Genomic DNA, 17,500 nt, shown 5'->3' with positions numbered 1-17,500 from the left:
AGCTAAATGGACGTTCCAGGAGTCATTTCACGGTCTCCAGGCGAGGATGAGAGGGAGGCCATCAAGCTGGGAGACGGAGCAGTGCATGGCGGCGTGGAGAGGCTGCCTGGCTATCAGAGTGGTAGAGAGGGAGAGGTGGAAATCCAGCTCGCTCTGGGCGGGAAATGGAATGTTGTCCGGTCATGGTGTCTGAGCTTCCTGTGATGTGTAGCAGCATAGACGGGGTGGTAACAGTCAGACTCCTCCACACATGACCTGTCTCTGCCTGTCCACAGCTGTCTGCAAATACTAGGGTATGACTCGTAAGGTGTAACAGACATGACCTGTGCCACGGTAAGTCTCTGCCTGTCCACAGCTGTCTGCAAATACTAAAGTATGACTCGTAAGGTGTAACAGACATGACCTGTGCCACGGTAAGTCTCTGCCTGTCCACAGCTGTCTGCAAATACTAAAGTATGACTCGTAAGGTGTAACAGACATGACCTGTGCCACGGTAAGTCTCCACCTGTCCACAGCTGTCTGCAAATACTAAAGTATGACTCGTAAGGTGTAACAGACATGACCTGTGCCAGAGTAAGTCACCACCTGTCCACAGCTGTCTGCAAATACTAAAGTATGACTCGTAAGGTGTAAGGGGACCTGTGGTTGAGTTTCTGAGTGCAAACAGAGAAGGAGTGGCTGAGTGCAGCACAATGGATTTAAGTACCTGTGAGTGAGGGCTCTATTCAGCGATAAAATGTATTATTGAACATTATTGGGAAAACATAAACTATTTGTCAAATATATATATATATAAATATATTATAATATATTCTTCACAACAAAGAAATACTGATACTGTAGCTGATATGAAGTAGAGCTGCAATGATGAATTGATTAGTTGTCAACTATTAAATTAATTGCGAACTACTTTGATAATCGATTGGTTTGAGTCATCTTTTAACAAAAAAAAGTCAAAATTCTCTGATTCCAGCTTCTTAAATGTGAGTATTTCCTGGTTTACTCCTGTATGACAGAAGTGAATATCTTTGGGTTGTGGACAAACCATTACATTCTAGGAGGTCACCTTGGGCTTGGGGAAACACTGATCAACATTTTTCACCCGTTTCTGACATTTTATAGACCAAACGATTAATCGAGAAAATAACTGACCAATTCATTGACAACGAAAATAATCGTTAGCCCTAATCTGAAGATCCACTTCGATAGTGTTCACAGGTTTTGGCTTTTCTCCTTCTTATCCCTTCCTCCCTCTCTGCCCCACCCTGTCCCACAAAAGGCCTTCAAGATGTATTGTGTTGTTCTGGCTATTTCTCACATTTGTAATTGGAGATTTATTCTTACTAGTTATATAGTTGTTCATGGCCACCAGATAAATCCCGTTTACACCATGGACACTCCATCGCTCTTAATGAAATAAGGAGAGAGAGGACCTGGCGTTCAGCAGGCAAAGCGTTGTCCTGCTCTCGCACTTGATACTTTTGATGAACTTTTCTTTCGGCGCTGACACATTATTACCTCTCCGGCTAAAGGACTGCTGCTTCTTGCCGTGTCATCATCTTCGTCTGTACTTTTATCAAAGCGCCTCGTTACACCGTGGCTGTTCCTACTTCAAACAGGTGTTGAGTTTCTGATTCAGAAATGCTCTCTCTCTCTCTCTCTCTCTCTCTCTCTCCTCCATCTCCCTCTCTCTCTGTCTCTCTCTCCTCCATCTCCCTCTCTCTCTCTCTCTCTCTCTCTCTCTCTCCTCCATCTCCCTCTCTCTCTGTCTCTCTCTCCTCCATCTCCCTCTCTCTCTCTCTCTCTCTCTCCTCCATCTCCCTCCCTCTCTCTCTCTCTCTCTCTCCTTCATCTCCCTCCCTCTCTCTCTGTCTCTCTCTCCTCCATCTCCCTCCCTCTCTCTCCTCCATCTCCCTCTCTCTCTCTCTCTCTCTCCTCCATCTCCCTCCCTCTCTCTCTCTCTCTCTCTCTCTCCTTCATCTCCCTCCCTCTCTCTCTGTCTCTCTCTCCTCCATCTCCCTCCCTCTCTCTCCTCCATCTCCCTCTCTCTCTCTCTCTCTCCTCCATCTCCCTCCCCCTCTCTCTCTCTCTCTCTCTCTCTCTCTCCTCCATCTCCCTCCCTCTCTCTCTCTCTCTCTCTCTCTCTCTCTCTCCTTCCCTTGTGCTATAGACCAGTGGTTCTCAACGTGGGGTCCGGGGACCACCGGGGGTCTTTGAGGGGGTCACAAGGGGTCCCCAGCAAACTGATGAATTGTTCAACTTCAGCGTTACTTAGGGGCACTTTACACGAGGACGGTTTCCTATGGAAACGGGGAATTATTTTATCGTTTGTGCCTCCCGTTAAGACGGCGACGGCAAATTCGCGCTTAGGAAACGACACATTTTGAAACCACCCTCTAGAGTGGAATTGTTGCGCTTCCCGCTGAGCGCTCCATGTAATCACCACAGCAACACACGCTTGCCAACATTGCTACACTGCGGCCGACTTCAGTTACATGTTCATAGCGTTACTGCTGCTGCGAGGAGCCGATGGCTGTACCCGGTCGGCATTTAACGTTAGGCAAGCACATCGACAGTGTTTTCTCACTGCAGCCTACACAGTAGACAGTGTCAGCACAGCCAGCGCTCCCGATCCTCGCTGCTCGTTAAAGATTTCCAAATAGGCTTATTCTGATAAACTGGTCACATCTATGTAACGTTCTCACCCGAAGAATATTACAACTTTAAAACAGTTTGGTTTTTTTAGCTTGAAAACAGCTTTTTGGCAAGTCTAAAAATTACTACGGTAGCCGTAATCTACTTCCGTGTCTAAAACCCAGAAAGACGATTACGAAATGACGTCATGCAGAAGTGTCCGTGGAGCGACAAGCAACGCCCCGTTGACCATCACAATGCCACCTAGCGACCTGGCATGTACATTACGGCGTTTTAAAAATTCAACAGCGCTCATGTAAACGGGGAGAAGGTGTGAAGGAAAAGGTGTGAAGGAAACGCTATTGTGTCGTTTCTTCCAGAGACTGTCCTCGTGTAAAGGGCCCCTTAATTTACAAGAATTAACACAGAGAATGTAGAAGTATGACTGTGTTGATCCTAGTTTCTCTTGATCTCTCTACCTAGAATACAGGTAGTCATGGAGTCTCTGGACTCAATCATATCTGACAACAACATCTCTTCAGATGGGCGTCTGTGGCTCTAACGTGGACTAAGTTAGGTTCCTTGATATAGAAAGGTTGAGGACCACTGTGCTAGACAGTCCTAGGCTAGGTAAGACAGAGCAGAACCACTGTGCTAGACAGTCCTAGGCTAGGTAAGACAGAGCAGAACCACTGTGCTAGACAGTCCTAGGCTCAGCAGAGTGGAAGCTAGCTGACAACCTTGACCAACTTGATACACACTTAAATGCGTTCACTGTCAGTTTGTTGTCATCTATTGCTCTCTCTCTCTCCAGTTCTCTCCATTCCACTCTATCAATCGGTCCTTCCTGTCTTTGCTCATTCTCTCTCTCTCTCTCTCTCTCTCTCTCTCTCTCTCTCTCTCTCTCTCTCTCTCTCATTCTCTCTCTCTGTCTCTCTCTCTCATCATCATCTGTGTGTACAGAGAGAAGCGGCTTGGTGAAAAGGTTCAGCAGCACATTACTGTACACTCACAGAGCAAAGGTGCTGCTGCTGCCTTTGATGTGGAATATGATCCTGCAGCTCTGCCTCCTGCAGGGGGACAGATAAAGATGAAGCTGATAAGCTGCTGGTATTCTGCCTATTGTTCTGCCTCTTGTTCTCCTCCGGTGTCCCCTCCATCACCCCGCCCTATTGTGAGCGTGACTGATTTCATGTGGGGAAAGAAAAAAAATGAATCTTTTTTTTTTAAGTACCTCTTATTCAAAAGTCATTTCTGCATGGGAATAGAAAATGGGGACGAGACATCGGGAGACGCAGAGAGAAATAGAAAAATGAAGATGTGACTCTTTGTGCCTGTACTGTGTGGAAGCGGGTCACCCTTGTATCCCCTCTGTATGGTCCATCTACGGGACGTGTGAGGAACCACGGGGCACATTGTGTGACATGAGAAAAAAAAGAAAGAATGAGAAAATGATTCTGCTTTTTTTATTCTTACTGCCAGAAGCAACAATTTTTTTTTCACATTACAATTTGGTTCATTTGATTATTTAACATGGTTTTGCATACATGAACCATATCATGATATATATTGATATGGAGAAAAATCGTATACGATTATCGTGATATCGCCCACCGCTACTCCCAAGTACTTTCTACTCGCTATCTGTTCTATCTAATCACACCAAATTGAGCACATCTCGCCTTCACCGTGTGAAAGTCACAGTGTCCTCTTCTTAACCAACAAGGAAGAACAAAGTGCTCAGGTGAGCTGGCGTAACGGGGGTCAGTGAGTCTTCTGCCAGGTACAACCCAGCTGTGCTTGTTGACCCAAGCCGGGGTCATTATGGCGACACCGAAGTAGCTGTCAACACCTTTACTAGGACAGGGAAAGAGAGGGAGGCAGCGAGAGAGAGAGAGGGGGGTGTGCAAATGGAGGTTAACATGCATAACATGAATGAGGAGCCGAGGAGGGAGGGATGAGAAGGACGGTGATAGGAAAGCATTAAGAAGTCAATGGGCTCACTTGATAAGAGGTGTGTGTGTGTGTGTGTGTGTGTGTGTGTGTGTGTGTGTGTGTGTGTGTGTGTGTGTTTGCATGTTTGTTTGCAGCTCTTATCAGTCGTAGAGCAGCCCAGGTTAATTCTCATTCAGCAGGGTTCAGAGAGGGTGTGTGTGTGTGTGTGTGTGTGTGTGCGTGTGTGTGTGTGTGTGTGTGTGTGTGTGTGTGTGTGTGTGTGTGTGTGTGTGCGTGTGCGTGTGCGTGTGTGTGCGTGTCCTTCAAACAAGGACGGTGTGGGTCCATAACCAGCACCGTAGAAGAAGAAGCAGGAAGTAGGAAGGAAGTGTAGAAACACTGCGCGGCAGTGTGATAGAGGTAAAGCTACAATGTGACAGCACAAGCGACACATAATCACTGTATAGAGGGGTGTGGCCATTAAAACATAGCTAGACGAAAATAAATACTATACTCTTTAGGGATGTGCGCGACTAGTCGTTTAATCGTTTAACCGCCTACTCATTTATTAACCGTTTAGTATTTTACTAGTCGGTTAAACGCTGCATCTTGTTCTTCACGCCTCCGCCTCGTTGTAAACAGACTGAGCAGCATCTAACTCTGAATTAACTAATAATTTAGCCAATTGTATGTAACATACCAAATAAAAGCAAACGGCAATGTCTAAGAATGCAACGCCATGTAACTGGCTCGTTAATTCTCGCATTCCAGGGAATTACGTTAACGTCTGCGGGTCTTATTGACGTTAGTGGCTCGAGCGCAACTCGGAGGAGAGAAAACTATCTGAAGCTTTCTTTGTTGGAGTCCAGGTATGTTTTACAAGAAAATGCTCGTCATTGTCGATGATAACGTTATCTGACCTGGCTAACAGTGGATACTCGCTTGCTTGCTGTGTACCGAGCTCAAAGTAGTCTCTTAAAACAGACTGTCTCATCTACATCCGGCGAATGCAGCTATATACAGTCTGTACGTTACACCCCCAGAACATGCACAAGGAAGTTGGGAAAAAACCTTCAGACAGGAAAGAAGTTTGACGGAATCCGACCAATCACGACACGTGTGTCCACGAAAAATGCGGCATATTGGATTTTGATTGGACTAATGAGCGGAAGACCCGCCTTTCTGCGATTCTGATTGGACTAATGAGCGGAAAACCCGCCTTTCTACTTCCCATTCCGGTTGGTGCATGATTCTCCCCCACGAAGTACAGACGGTATGGCGGAAGCATTTGAAAATTGCGGAAGCCAACTCGTCTGTTCTAAGAGACTAGGCTCAAGGTAGTAGGCTACGTTCTTTATTTTACCCCCTTCACTGTCCGCTCCAAAAACAACTCTCTTATTTTGCGCCGTGACCGCCGGAAGTGTTAAAAGGACCCGGAAGAATTTGGCCCACTGTAAGGTCTGAACATAAGGTGAATACTTTTTAAGTCTAGACCTATTCAATGATGATGTTGATTGGGAGAGTTCTTTCAACATTACATTACATTACATTATGTCATTTGGCAGACGCTTTTATCCAAAGCGACTTACAATAACACATTTTTGTCAGCAATAGAGCGATCAACTATGCAACACAGTCTATGACAACTACAATATCTGAAAGAATAGTGGTAAAGTTAATTTTTTTATTATTTTTTTTAGAGAGAGAAAGAAGTTAGTTCAAGAAGGGCCCAGATGGAGCATGAAAAGGTGTGTCTTTAGTCTTTCCCGGCAGATCGGCAGTGATTCGGCCGTCCTGACTGAAGGTGGAAGCTCATTCCACCGTTGAGGTGCCAGGGACGAGAAGAGTCGCGAGAAGGGTCGCGATCTCAGCCCAATCCATCCTGTTCCTCATAGTAGTTGTCTGTACAAGCTGACTGAAGCTCACTGACATGTAGGTGGTGTGCGCTGTGGATGACCTTTCAGTGAGCCTCAGTCAGCTTGCACATACAGTAGCGTGACCCCGTTGACCTTGCTTTCGTTTTTTTTTGTTTTTGTTAATGGTCTACATTTGATGTGCTGCACCATTTCTTTCTTTTCTTTGAAATGACTCCGTTACTGCCATCTGGCATGTTGGCTAGCAGATGCAGCATCGTAAGGCTCATGAAAATCCCATTCAATAAAGCACATTATGAGGCCACCTTCTAATGAGCAGGCTTTGGCAGTTTTCCCTCATACAACTCACATCCCCCCCCCCCCCCCCCTCTCTCTCTCTCTCTCTCTCTCTCTCTCTTTAAGTGATAATGATGTTTAATTAAAGGAACATCAGAGGTCTTTCACTTTTTCCTTTTGGCTATTTATCTTTTTATTTATTATTTTATCAAATTTGTATGTGTTGTAAAACCAGACCCCAATGTGGTGCGGGGAAAAAACCAAACGAGCCCGTGTGGAGGACAAAAACTATGCGGTTGCAATGAAGGCGAAGCAGGTGGACCTCACAGAGAATCACAGAGAAACCCACATTCACACACAACAGCACTATTAGAGAGGGAAAAATGTCACGCTGTTTTGGACCCAGGTGCAGAGACGACAGACACAGGAGGAAGGTTTAAGTCTTTTTACTTGACTCTCAAAAATAAACAAGGACAACTGCCGAAAAACAAGGCAGGAAAAACTATCAACTCTGCTGGGTCGGACTAGGGCAGACAGGATAAACTAAGTCAACAGTCTTTAAGTAGCACAACTCAGGAACCCTCTGGCAGAGTAAGCAGACAAAACACGAGATCAGGAGCTTCTATTAAGATGGATTATCACCGCTCTCCTCTTGACAGTATTCTGTTACAGCACTACACGGCCATCTTGGTAGGAAAATACCAGGTGATTTTAATCAATTAACAGGTGATTACAATCAAGTGACACAAACAGCCAGTGAGCTGGGTGTATTGTAGGGCCATATTGGTAGGAAAATACTTGTGACATCATGGGAATACTATGAATAGGCTCTCTCCTCCCGCTGGCGCAAGCCTCGCAGTGTAGCGGGAAGAACGGCTGGTACCTTGGACAGCAGCGGGCCAGCCTCTGCATGCTGGAGCTCTGCCACGCTCAGCACCTCGGATAGCTCCCCTACTACTGACGGAGGGGGAAGCACTGGCCTGTGCTCCATTGACCGTGTCAGAAAAAGACAGGATGGGCAAAGCAGAATAGAATAGAAAGGCAGGTAGGCATGTGTGTGTGTGTGTGTGTGTGTGTGTGTGTGTGTGTGTGTGTGTGTGTGTGTGTGTGTGTGTGTGTGTGTGTGTGTGTGTGTGTGTGTGTGTGTGTGTGTGTGCGTGCGTGCGTGCGTGCGTGCGTGCGTGCTCCCCCCAAACCTGACGTCTGCAACTCTGACAGCCCAGATGTTGTAGATCAGATCCAGATTGGAAGATGCTGTTGGTAGTTTTACTTCCATCTGTTGCCACACCCAGTCCTTCTGTGTTGAGAACAAAGAAAATCAACTCTGTAGTCCAGCCCCAAGTTTAGACGAGTTACAGCTTGACTCTTATACAGAACTGTAGAAGGCTGTAGAGGACTATACTGTAATAGCCTTTACTTATAGTGTGACGAGCACATTGTACCTTCTCTCATGTCCTGCTTTTGTGTGTACAGGCGTGTGTGTGTGTGTGTGTGTGTGTGTGTGTGTGTATACACCTGTGCATGCTTACTGTACTGTGTGTGTGTGTGTGTGTGTGTGTGTGTGTGTGTGTGTGTGCGTGTGCATGCGTGCGTGCGTGCGTGCGTGTGTGTGTGTGTGTGTACACCTGCGCATGCTTACTGTACTGTGTGTGTGTGTGTGTGTGTGTGTGTGTGTGTGTGTGTGTGTGTGTGCGTGCGTGCGTGCGTGCATGTGTGTGTGATAGATGGAGGTGGGGTTGAGGTTATCTGTGCTATCAGGGCCCTGCCTTTAGATGCTCCTGGACTGTACAAAATACATGACAGTGGTGATGAATGAGCTGCACTTCAAACACTTGAGACTGCATCTGCTACTACTGCACACACACACACACACACACACACACACACACACACACACACACACACACACACACACACACACGCACACACATACACAAGCTCTCATGAAGACACATTCACACAAATACATATACACACTCACCAACTCTAAACACCGGAAGTTTGGATCCATTTGGAGCTCAAGTGAGCAATTTCTGAGGAGAAAGCCGGCAGGTGGGCATGAAAGGCAGGCTGTAAGTGTGCAGGAGAAGTCAAGTGCTGCTGACTCATCGCCGACTCTCTCCTCCCTCGCCCCTGCTTCCCACCTGCATCCACTCCTCCTAACCACACGCCACCTCTCCTCTCACCTCCCTCGCCCCTGCTTCCCACCTGCATCCACTCCTCCTCACCACACGCCACCTCTCCTCTCACCTCTCCTGCTTCCCACCTGCATCCACTCCTCCTCACCACACGCCACCTCTCCTCTCACCTCTCCTGCTTCCCACCTGCATCCACTCCTCCTCACCACACGCCACCTCTCCTCTCACCTCTCCTGCTTCCCACCTGCATCCACTCCTCCTCACCACACGCCACCTCTCCTCTCACCTCTCCTTCCCCCTTGACCCCTCTGATGACCCCTAACACTCAAACACCCATTTCATCTCCATTCCTAAAGGAAGAATTCCACCCTCGGCTCAGACATTCTTAGGCAATCTGTGATGTTCAATGCATTCCAGATGTTTGTGAAATGTATTCATTTATTTATTTATTTATACAAAAACAAAGGATGGACAGATACAAGTAAATGCAAACATTGTGCAGCTAAGAGACAGAAACCCCAGAGGGCTTATTCGAGGTCTCGTACCTCAGAGATTAAATCAAAGTTAAACAGGGACTACGGATGTAATTTAGCATTCTTGCTAACTCCGGCTTATTTACGTTGCCTTGTGTAATGTTCATGAATATGCACTGTCCCGTCCAAATAAACAAATAAAGTAAAGTAAAGTACAAGCAAAATGCTGTAATTGTTGTAGTGTTGTAAGTTACTATTTTTGTAATCTACTTTCCCTAAACCTGCCTCGTCTACTCACTACTTCAGATTGTGATTTCCTACATTTCCCAGAATGACTTTCAACAACAGGTGTAAACTATAGCAATAGACGTGATAGCGATATAGCACAGTAAGAGCAAGACGGCAGGTGTTATTCCCCTTGAGAAAAGGTCAGTCACGCCCCTCTACAGCAACGCAACGGTGGCTTCTCCAAGAGGGGAAGTCTGCTCTCTCTCTGCCTCGCCTCTGATGGATTTCTCCCCGTGTGATTGTGGAACGTCGCTGCAAAATGTTGAGTCTTGAACGGAGCCTTTTGCTCTTTGGGTTCTGAGCGGCTAACACGATGATTTGATATTGATGTTTTTGACTGTAGCTGGGAAAAAAGTACTGCTATCCGACTCGATTGTAGCTGCAACTGGAAATGTCTTGGTGCCAGTTGCCCACGGAAATAAGAAAAACACCATGTATGTATGTACACAGACAGAGATACAAGTTGCGTCGCCTATAGCTGTTTTTCCAACACTGTTCAAATGTTTGAATGTTTAGTTGTCCTTGAACTAAGCCACGACTCAGATGAACACATATCATAGCACTCAGCATTAGACAACCACCATGAGGTGGAGCCAGGCAGCAGCAAGCAGCTTAATGACTGGGACCAATTGACTGGGATCTTGGCTCTGGGACTGACAGATGATCCAATAGGCAGCGGGGCGTGCTTTCTGTGTCAGGTTCTGGCTCGGTTCTGTGGTGCTGAATGCTCTCAACGGAGGAGAGTGTAGAGGCCCAAGACTGAATCACCAAGGTGAAGCAAATGGATGTGTAGGAATCAGAGAAACCCAGATTCACACAACAGCACTGTTAGAGGTGCGTCTGCGTAGTGCAGAGGCAAAAGCAGTCACCTACCACCGCGGAGACCCGCGTTCAATTCCCGGCAGCATTACCTCCGGCTCGATCAGACGTTCCTACAGACACGATGGCCGTGTCTGCGGGTCGGAAGCCGGTGGGGTATGAGTCCTGGTCGCTGCACCACTAGCTCCTCCTCTAGTCGGGGCGCCTGCTCGGGAAGTGGGGGGGGGGCGGAATTGCCCAGGGAATAGCATGATCCTCCCACGTGCTATGTCCTGCCGTTGAAACTCCTCACTGTCAGGTGAAAAGAAGTGGCTGCTGACTGCACATGTATCGGAGGAAGCAGGTGCTCTCCCCAGATCGGCAGAGGGGGCGGAGCAACGACCGGGACAGCAGGGGGAATCGGCCAAGTCCAACTGGGGAGACAATGGGAGTGGGAACAACAGCACTATTATAGAGGGTGAGAAAGACAGGACAGTGTGAAGCAGAATAGAACAGAGAAGGCAAGTTTATTTATATAACACACTTCATACACAAGTGTGCTTTACATCAAACCAAAAGGAACATCCCCATAAAATACATACATGCATACTGTACATACATACATACATACATACATACATACATACATGGACAGACAAATGCACACATACACATACACATACACACACACACACACACACACATACATATACACACACATAATTCAAGGAAAGTATTACAACATATTTAAAATAGTAATAATAGAAAGGCAGGTAAAGAAGACAAGAGGGCTAGTGAGGGATGAGGAGAGGTGGATGAAGGCTGCAGCAAAATCATTTTTTGTTTTTCTGTGCTTGTGTCGTATCGCCGAGTGTCAGCGAATGTGCTTATCAGAGCCTCAAGTTGTCCTCGGTCGACGGCCTGTCACTCACACAGAGTCGGCCAGACAGGTCAGAGTGGATCTAAAGTCTGCTTAGTTACTCCCATCTCTCTCTCTCTCTCCCTCTCTTTCTCAAACACATCTCTTTCTATCTCTCTCTCTCTCACACACACACACACACACACACACACACACACACACACACACACACACACACACACACACACATTGGCCAATTAAGAGTTTCTGTGGCCTGAAAGGGTCTTTGGGTTTGTAGTCAGCAGATTGCAGTTTAGTGGAGGTGCAGTGTGTATTAGTGGGAGGGGGAGAGGGCATCGATTCCCATCCACACACTCCCATAGGATAAATCCACCCACGCAGTGACAGGACCCACAAACACACACACGCACGCGCGCGCACGCACGCACACACACACACACACACACACACACACACACACACACACACACACATACACGCACACACACATACACACACACACAAACACACACACACGCACACGCACACGCACGGACGCACGCACGCACACACACACACACACACACACACACACACACACACACAGACACACACACACACACACACACACACACTCTCACCCTCTGTACTCACTGAGCCCAAAGCGGTTCCCATCCAGAGTGCATTTGCGCACATTAAAAGAAACACTCCACTTTAAAGGCCCGTTATGCAAGTATTTAGCTGTTTTAAAATCTAAAGAAATGACCGTGCAACAATGATACACTTCTAGGTGATGATCAATGAAACACACTAATGGTAATTGCCTCGCTGTGGCAGCTTAATTCCTCTCTGTTGCAACTGAATTCATATTTTGTTACCTCTTGAATGCCGTGACATTTCCAGCTGTGTAGATTTGGAAAAAGCCCCAAATTAACAGCGTGCTTCTTACGTCATATTTAAGCATTGCATTGACTGCTCTGCTGTCAAAAAGCTACAGGAAAGTTTCTACATTCATCTCACTGACTGAATTCCCTGACAAGTTGACAACTCATGTAAAAAGTGTACAAGAACACCACACACCTGATGTGGCTGACGTGCCTTAAGACACATAATGTACATAAAAAGTAGCCTTGTGTGGAGAGCTTCTGTCACAATTTTATTTTATTTATGTATATATATATATATATATATATATATATATATATATATATATATATATATATATATATATATAGGAAATAGGCTTCAATACCTCAATTCAGCACAGTGAGACAATATACTGCAGGATTGTGTCATAATATTAGATCAGATCCATCAATAGCTGATGGATTGTGTGGATAACTTGATAATCGTCAGTGTTGTGTTTTGCAGAGACTCGGGAGGACCGCACTAAGAGACTGTTCAGACACTACACTGTGGGATCCTACGACAACTTCACCTCATACAGGTACCAGCTCACTCTCCAGCTAGCATGCTACACCTCATACAGGTACCAGCTCACTCTCCAGTTAGCATGCTACACCTCATACAGGTACCAGCTCACTCTCCAGCTAGCATGCTACACCTCATACAGGTACCAGCTCACTCTCCAGTTAGCATGCTACACCTCATACAGGTACCAGCTCACTCTCCAGCGAGCATGCTAGTAATGGAGTGTAGGCTACAAGTCAAGTCTGCTTGCTCACGCTGTACAACCTACTGTATAACAGTCTTACAAAACTTAGAATACACATTTCTGGCACAGGTGTCCTTAATGTAATAGAACATGAACACAGTATTTCCCTCGCTGCAGCCAGCATGTTTGTTCACACTGTCTCTCTGCTATCCATCACAGAAGCGCCTGTTCCCCCCGCTCCTCAGTTTGGAATCCATATGACGTTATTCCAACTCAAATAAATACGGACGGCCATCGAATTCAAATGCATCATAGTGCATATTCTCGAAATCGGATAAATATCAGCGGTGTTTATCATGCCTGGCGTGGCGGCTTGATCGACTGCTCTGAGCTCTCAACTCGCCCTGTTGTGTGAGACACATCTCTGTAACACCAAGTCCCCGGATGTGTCTCACACAACAGGGCGAGTTGAGAGTTTAGAGCGTTCATTTTCCTCTGCGTGTCAGAAAATACGCTTTTTACAGGACGTAAATACACGCATTACACATGTCCCTATTTCCTCTGTTCCAGTCCGTTTTGAGCGCTATGGTGCTGCTGCCATCTAAAGGCACCAGGCTGCCAGCACACTCAAGTCAAATAGAGAGAATGCAAATTAAATTTATTGCATAATCGTGCTTTGCTGTGTGTGTGTGTGTGTGTGTGTGTGTGTGTGTGTGTGTGTGTGTGTGTGTGTGTGTGCGTGCGTGCGTGTGTGTGCGCGCGTGTGTGTTTGCACTGTGCACACACTGTACACACACATAAAACATAATACTCTACATGCATGTGTGAGGACCCACGCATTGACGCACGATTTCTTGGTTCATGTTTCTATGATTTACTGAAAGAATATTTCTCTTTGATCCATTTAATGCTTTTCATTTCCTTCTTAGTCTATTTCTTTTCTTTGTGTCCCTCTTAACTGACATTTATTACACAGACAATGTGAGTGCTCCCTCTCGTCTAAATCAGATTTGTCGGCTGAGAGTGGAGTAGTAGAGGCTATGGGAAGATTGCGTTATGATGCAAATTCCCGCCAAATGCCAGAGTGTGTCAGTCAGAGACACAGAGCTGGTTCCCACCCACTTACTCAGCCTTTTATCAAATGCCAGGTTCATCTATTTCAGCTTTAATGTCACTTCTATTATTTTATAGTCCAGGGGCTTCAGATTTGCACAATTAGCATTACTACAGGTTAGGCTTGGGCGGCATTAAGGTATTACCGTATACCGTTTAGAAATAGCCACGGTATGATTTTCAATACCGTCAAAACCGTTTTCTATCTTTTTTGTTCAGCCAAAATAGTCGCAAGTGTCCTTGCCTCTGCCGGGCTTAGCTTCAATTATTTTCATTCATTTGTATTATATATTATATTATTGTGTATTATATTGTATTATAACACTATTGTTTACATAAAAAAAAAAAATAGATACCGCCCAAGCCTACTACAGGTATTAACATGCAGCACACAAGACTAGACACAATATATAATCTGTGTATTTTAGTATTTTAGTGTTTGGAATGGCAGGTAGAGAGAGACACTCCCTGTAACCTAATGAAGGCCAATTGAGATGTAGAGAAATGAGAGATAGTGTAGGGCAGATTTCCTCTTGCCTTCCAGAGACAGCACAATGAAAGAGAACATTATATCCATTTAGAGCTGCTCTTCCAGCTCCAGTTGGGAGTGAGGTTTTTGAAGGACAGCTGAATGCCTGAATAAAATACTGACCTTGTGAATGCCAGCGTGAAGCTCAAATAAAATAGAAGCATTTTGAGCAGATTTGTGTGATTCCTCAAACTCAAATTTGAACGAGCTCCTGAAGACTAATAGTCAGGAATAATAACGACGATTGTCAGCAGACGGCTATATTTTGAGGAAACATTGCGAGTTGAACCTCTGAGGTTTTTTCCATTGAATGACGTGGGCGGGTAGAGATTCTGAACAAGGCACAGTACATGAGCGTGATCCATTTGAGCTGTACTTTGGGAGACATTCAACAGAGATGAAAGCGCAGCAGCAGCAGCGTCTTTGTGTTTGTGTTAGTGGCACTTAACAAACACATCATTTTCCCTGTGCAAAGTAATTATTGCAAAAGCCGGTCGTTAGCGCGTTATGAAACCAAAAAATCTTTGACCTCCCTCCCTGCAGAAAGGTTTGTCACGGGTCTCCTGCGCCCGGCAGCAGCAGGAGCTGTGCGTACCCCTGGTAAGTCTGAAGCCGGGTGTGGAGTGTAGTGTACCAGACTGTCGCTAATCTAATGGAGACTGCAGCCACCCACTGAGTTGCAGCCTGAACACCAGCGCTCTACATCTGCCTCAGCAGTGAGGTGGAATGACTGATTATGCTGCACACATCCCTACTTAAATCTCTTGGCGAGGTGTTCAGCTTGTAAATTGGCAGCAGTCTCCCCGAGCTAAAGTGTGTTGTGACAAGATTGGAAGATGCAGGTAACAGCACAAGGGCGAGCCACACTCGCTGCGTCGATGCACTTGCACACTGCAGGTCACTGAACTAATATTTGAGCTACATCCCCTTTTGTATTATTAACCATGTTTCAGTTGCCTTTGCTTTGCTTTGCTTGCTTCCCATCATTTACCTTACATACATTACATTACATCTGTATCTCTCTTTCACAATTGATTTAATCATTAAGAGCTTATAGCTCTCACTTTGCATACTCTCAGCCAGTCTGCTTCGTGCAAAGAACAATATGTTGGCTCAAATAATGTTATGCACTGACTCAGTGTATAAACACACAGCCAGCGTCTGATCAGAAGATACTGGCATTCTCTCTGCTGTACAGACTACCACTCAGTCTCTGTGCTTTGTTTTTGGCTCACGAGCTTTTCGACAGAGGTGTGTGTTGCTTGAATCAATATCGGGGCTGCAGTGTGTGCAGAGTAAAGGGCTCCGAGGCAGACCTCCGCAGATCGCGTGTGCGCTGGGACCGAGGCAGTCAAGTGATCATCATGTGACATTGTACCTGATAAGTGAGAAATTGCCCCTGTGAAGTCACAATGAAACGCCATTATGTGCAGTGCTGAGTGACTGCTTTCACTCTCAAACGACCGTATATCAGCACACGAATAGAATCACCAAACTTGTTTTGACTGAATGTAAATAAGGCGTTTCAATTCTCAGCCCTGATAGCCTACTTTGTGCTGATCTCTCTCTCAACACAGCACATTTACTTGAAATGACTAAATGGCTCTGCAAAAGGGCCTTTCTGTGTGGAGTGTGCATGTTCTCCCCGTGCCTCCCGGGGGTTTCCTTCATATAGGAACCCCCTTCACAAAAACATGCAATATCCTGGTTGCTAGTGTGGTTCCTCCTCTGGTCGTTAAGGGCGCCTGTTCAGAGGGAGGGGAACTGGTTGGAATAGCGTGAACCTCCCACGTGCTATGTCCTACCGGTGAAGCTTCCTCTGGCAGGTGAAAAGAAGCGGCTGACTGACTGCCCATGTCTCGGAGGAAGCGTGGAGCCAGTCTCGGCTCTCCCCAGATCGGCAGAGGATGGAGTAGCAACCAGGATTGAGAAATCAAATGAGCACTAATGGGGGATAAAATGGGATAAAAAAATCGGGGGGGGGGAAAAAAAAGACTAAAAACAAACAGAATCACAATTCAAAGTTTTACCACATGGGTCAAGAAATGTGGTCAAAACACGGCTCAGTGGACTGACTTCTTCATTTCATTTCTCTCCCTTGCCTCCCTCCATCATTAGTCAGGGGGATAATATTGCATCTGTTTCTGTAGCAGAAGCCGCTCAACACTCTCAACACCTGCAGCCTCAATACCCTCAACACCTGCAGCCTTAACACCCTCAACACCTGCAGCCTCAACACCTGCAGCCTCAATACCCTCAACACCTGCAGCCTCAATACCCTCAACACCTGCAGCCTCAATACCCTCAACACCTGCAGCCTCAATACCCTCAACACCTGCAGCCTCAATACCCTCAACACCTGCAGCCTCAATACCCTCAACACCTGCAGCCTCAATACCCTCAACACCTGCAGCCTCAACACCCTCAACACCTGCAGCCTCAATAGCCTCAACACCTGCAGCCTCAATACCCTCAACACCTGCAGCCTCAATACCCTCAACACCTGCAGCCTCAACACCCTCAACACCTGCAGCCTCAATACCCTCAACACCTGCAGCCTCAATACCCTCAACACCTGCAGCCTCAATACCCTCAACACCTGCAGCCTCAATAGCCTCAACACCTGCAGCCTCAATACCCTCAACACCTGCAGCCTCAATACCCTCAACACCTGCAGCCTCAATAGCCTCAACACCTGCAGCATCAACAGCCTCAACACCTGCAGCCTCAATACCCGTAGCCTCAATACCCTCAACACCTGCAGCCTCAATACCCTCAACACCTGCAGCCTCAATACCCTCAACACCTGCAGCCTCAATACCCTCAACACCTGCAGCCTCAATACCCTCAACACCTGCAGCCTCAATACCCTCAACACCTGCAGCCTCAATACCCTCAACACCTGCAGCCTCAATACCCTCAACACCTGCAGCACCAATACCCTCAACACCTGCACCCTCAATACCCT

At 46.5% G+C, this 17,500-nt stretch overlaps 1 protein-coding gene across 1 annotated transcript in view; it reads left to right on the top strand.

Annotated features, from left to right (window-relative positions):
• Positions 1 to 17,500, top strand: part of shank3a (SH3 and multiple ankyrin repeat domains 3a) — a gene marked incomplete at both ends in the record, with an annotated part of 250,396 nt that overhangs the window by 207,738 nt on the left and 25,158 nt on the right. The window contains one exon of the mRNA XM_083654717.1: positions 12,647 to 12,722. Coding sequence (XP_083510843.1) covers positions 12,647 to 12,722 — 76 coding nt within the window. The remainder of the gene's footprint in view (positions 1 to 12,646; positions 12,723 to 17,500) is intronic.

This window comes from Poromitra crassiceps, assembly GCF_964638095.1.
Source record: "Poromitra crassiceps genome assembly, chromosome: 18".
Taxonomy (NCBI): domain Eukaryota; kingdom Metazoa; phylum Chordata; class Actinopteri; order Beryciformes; family Melamphaidae; genus Poromitra; species Poromitra crassiceps.
The sequence above is the reverse complement of the archived record's forward strand: the minus strand, read 5'-3'. Positions and strand labels throughout refer to the sequence as shown.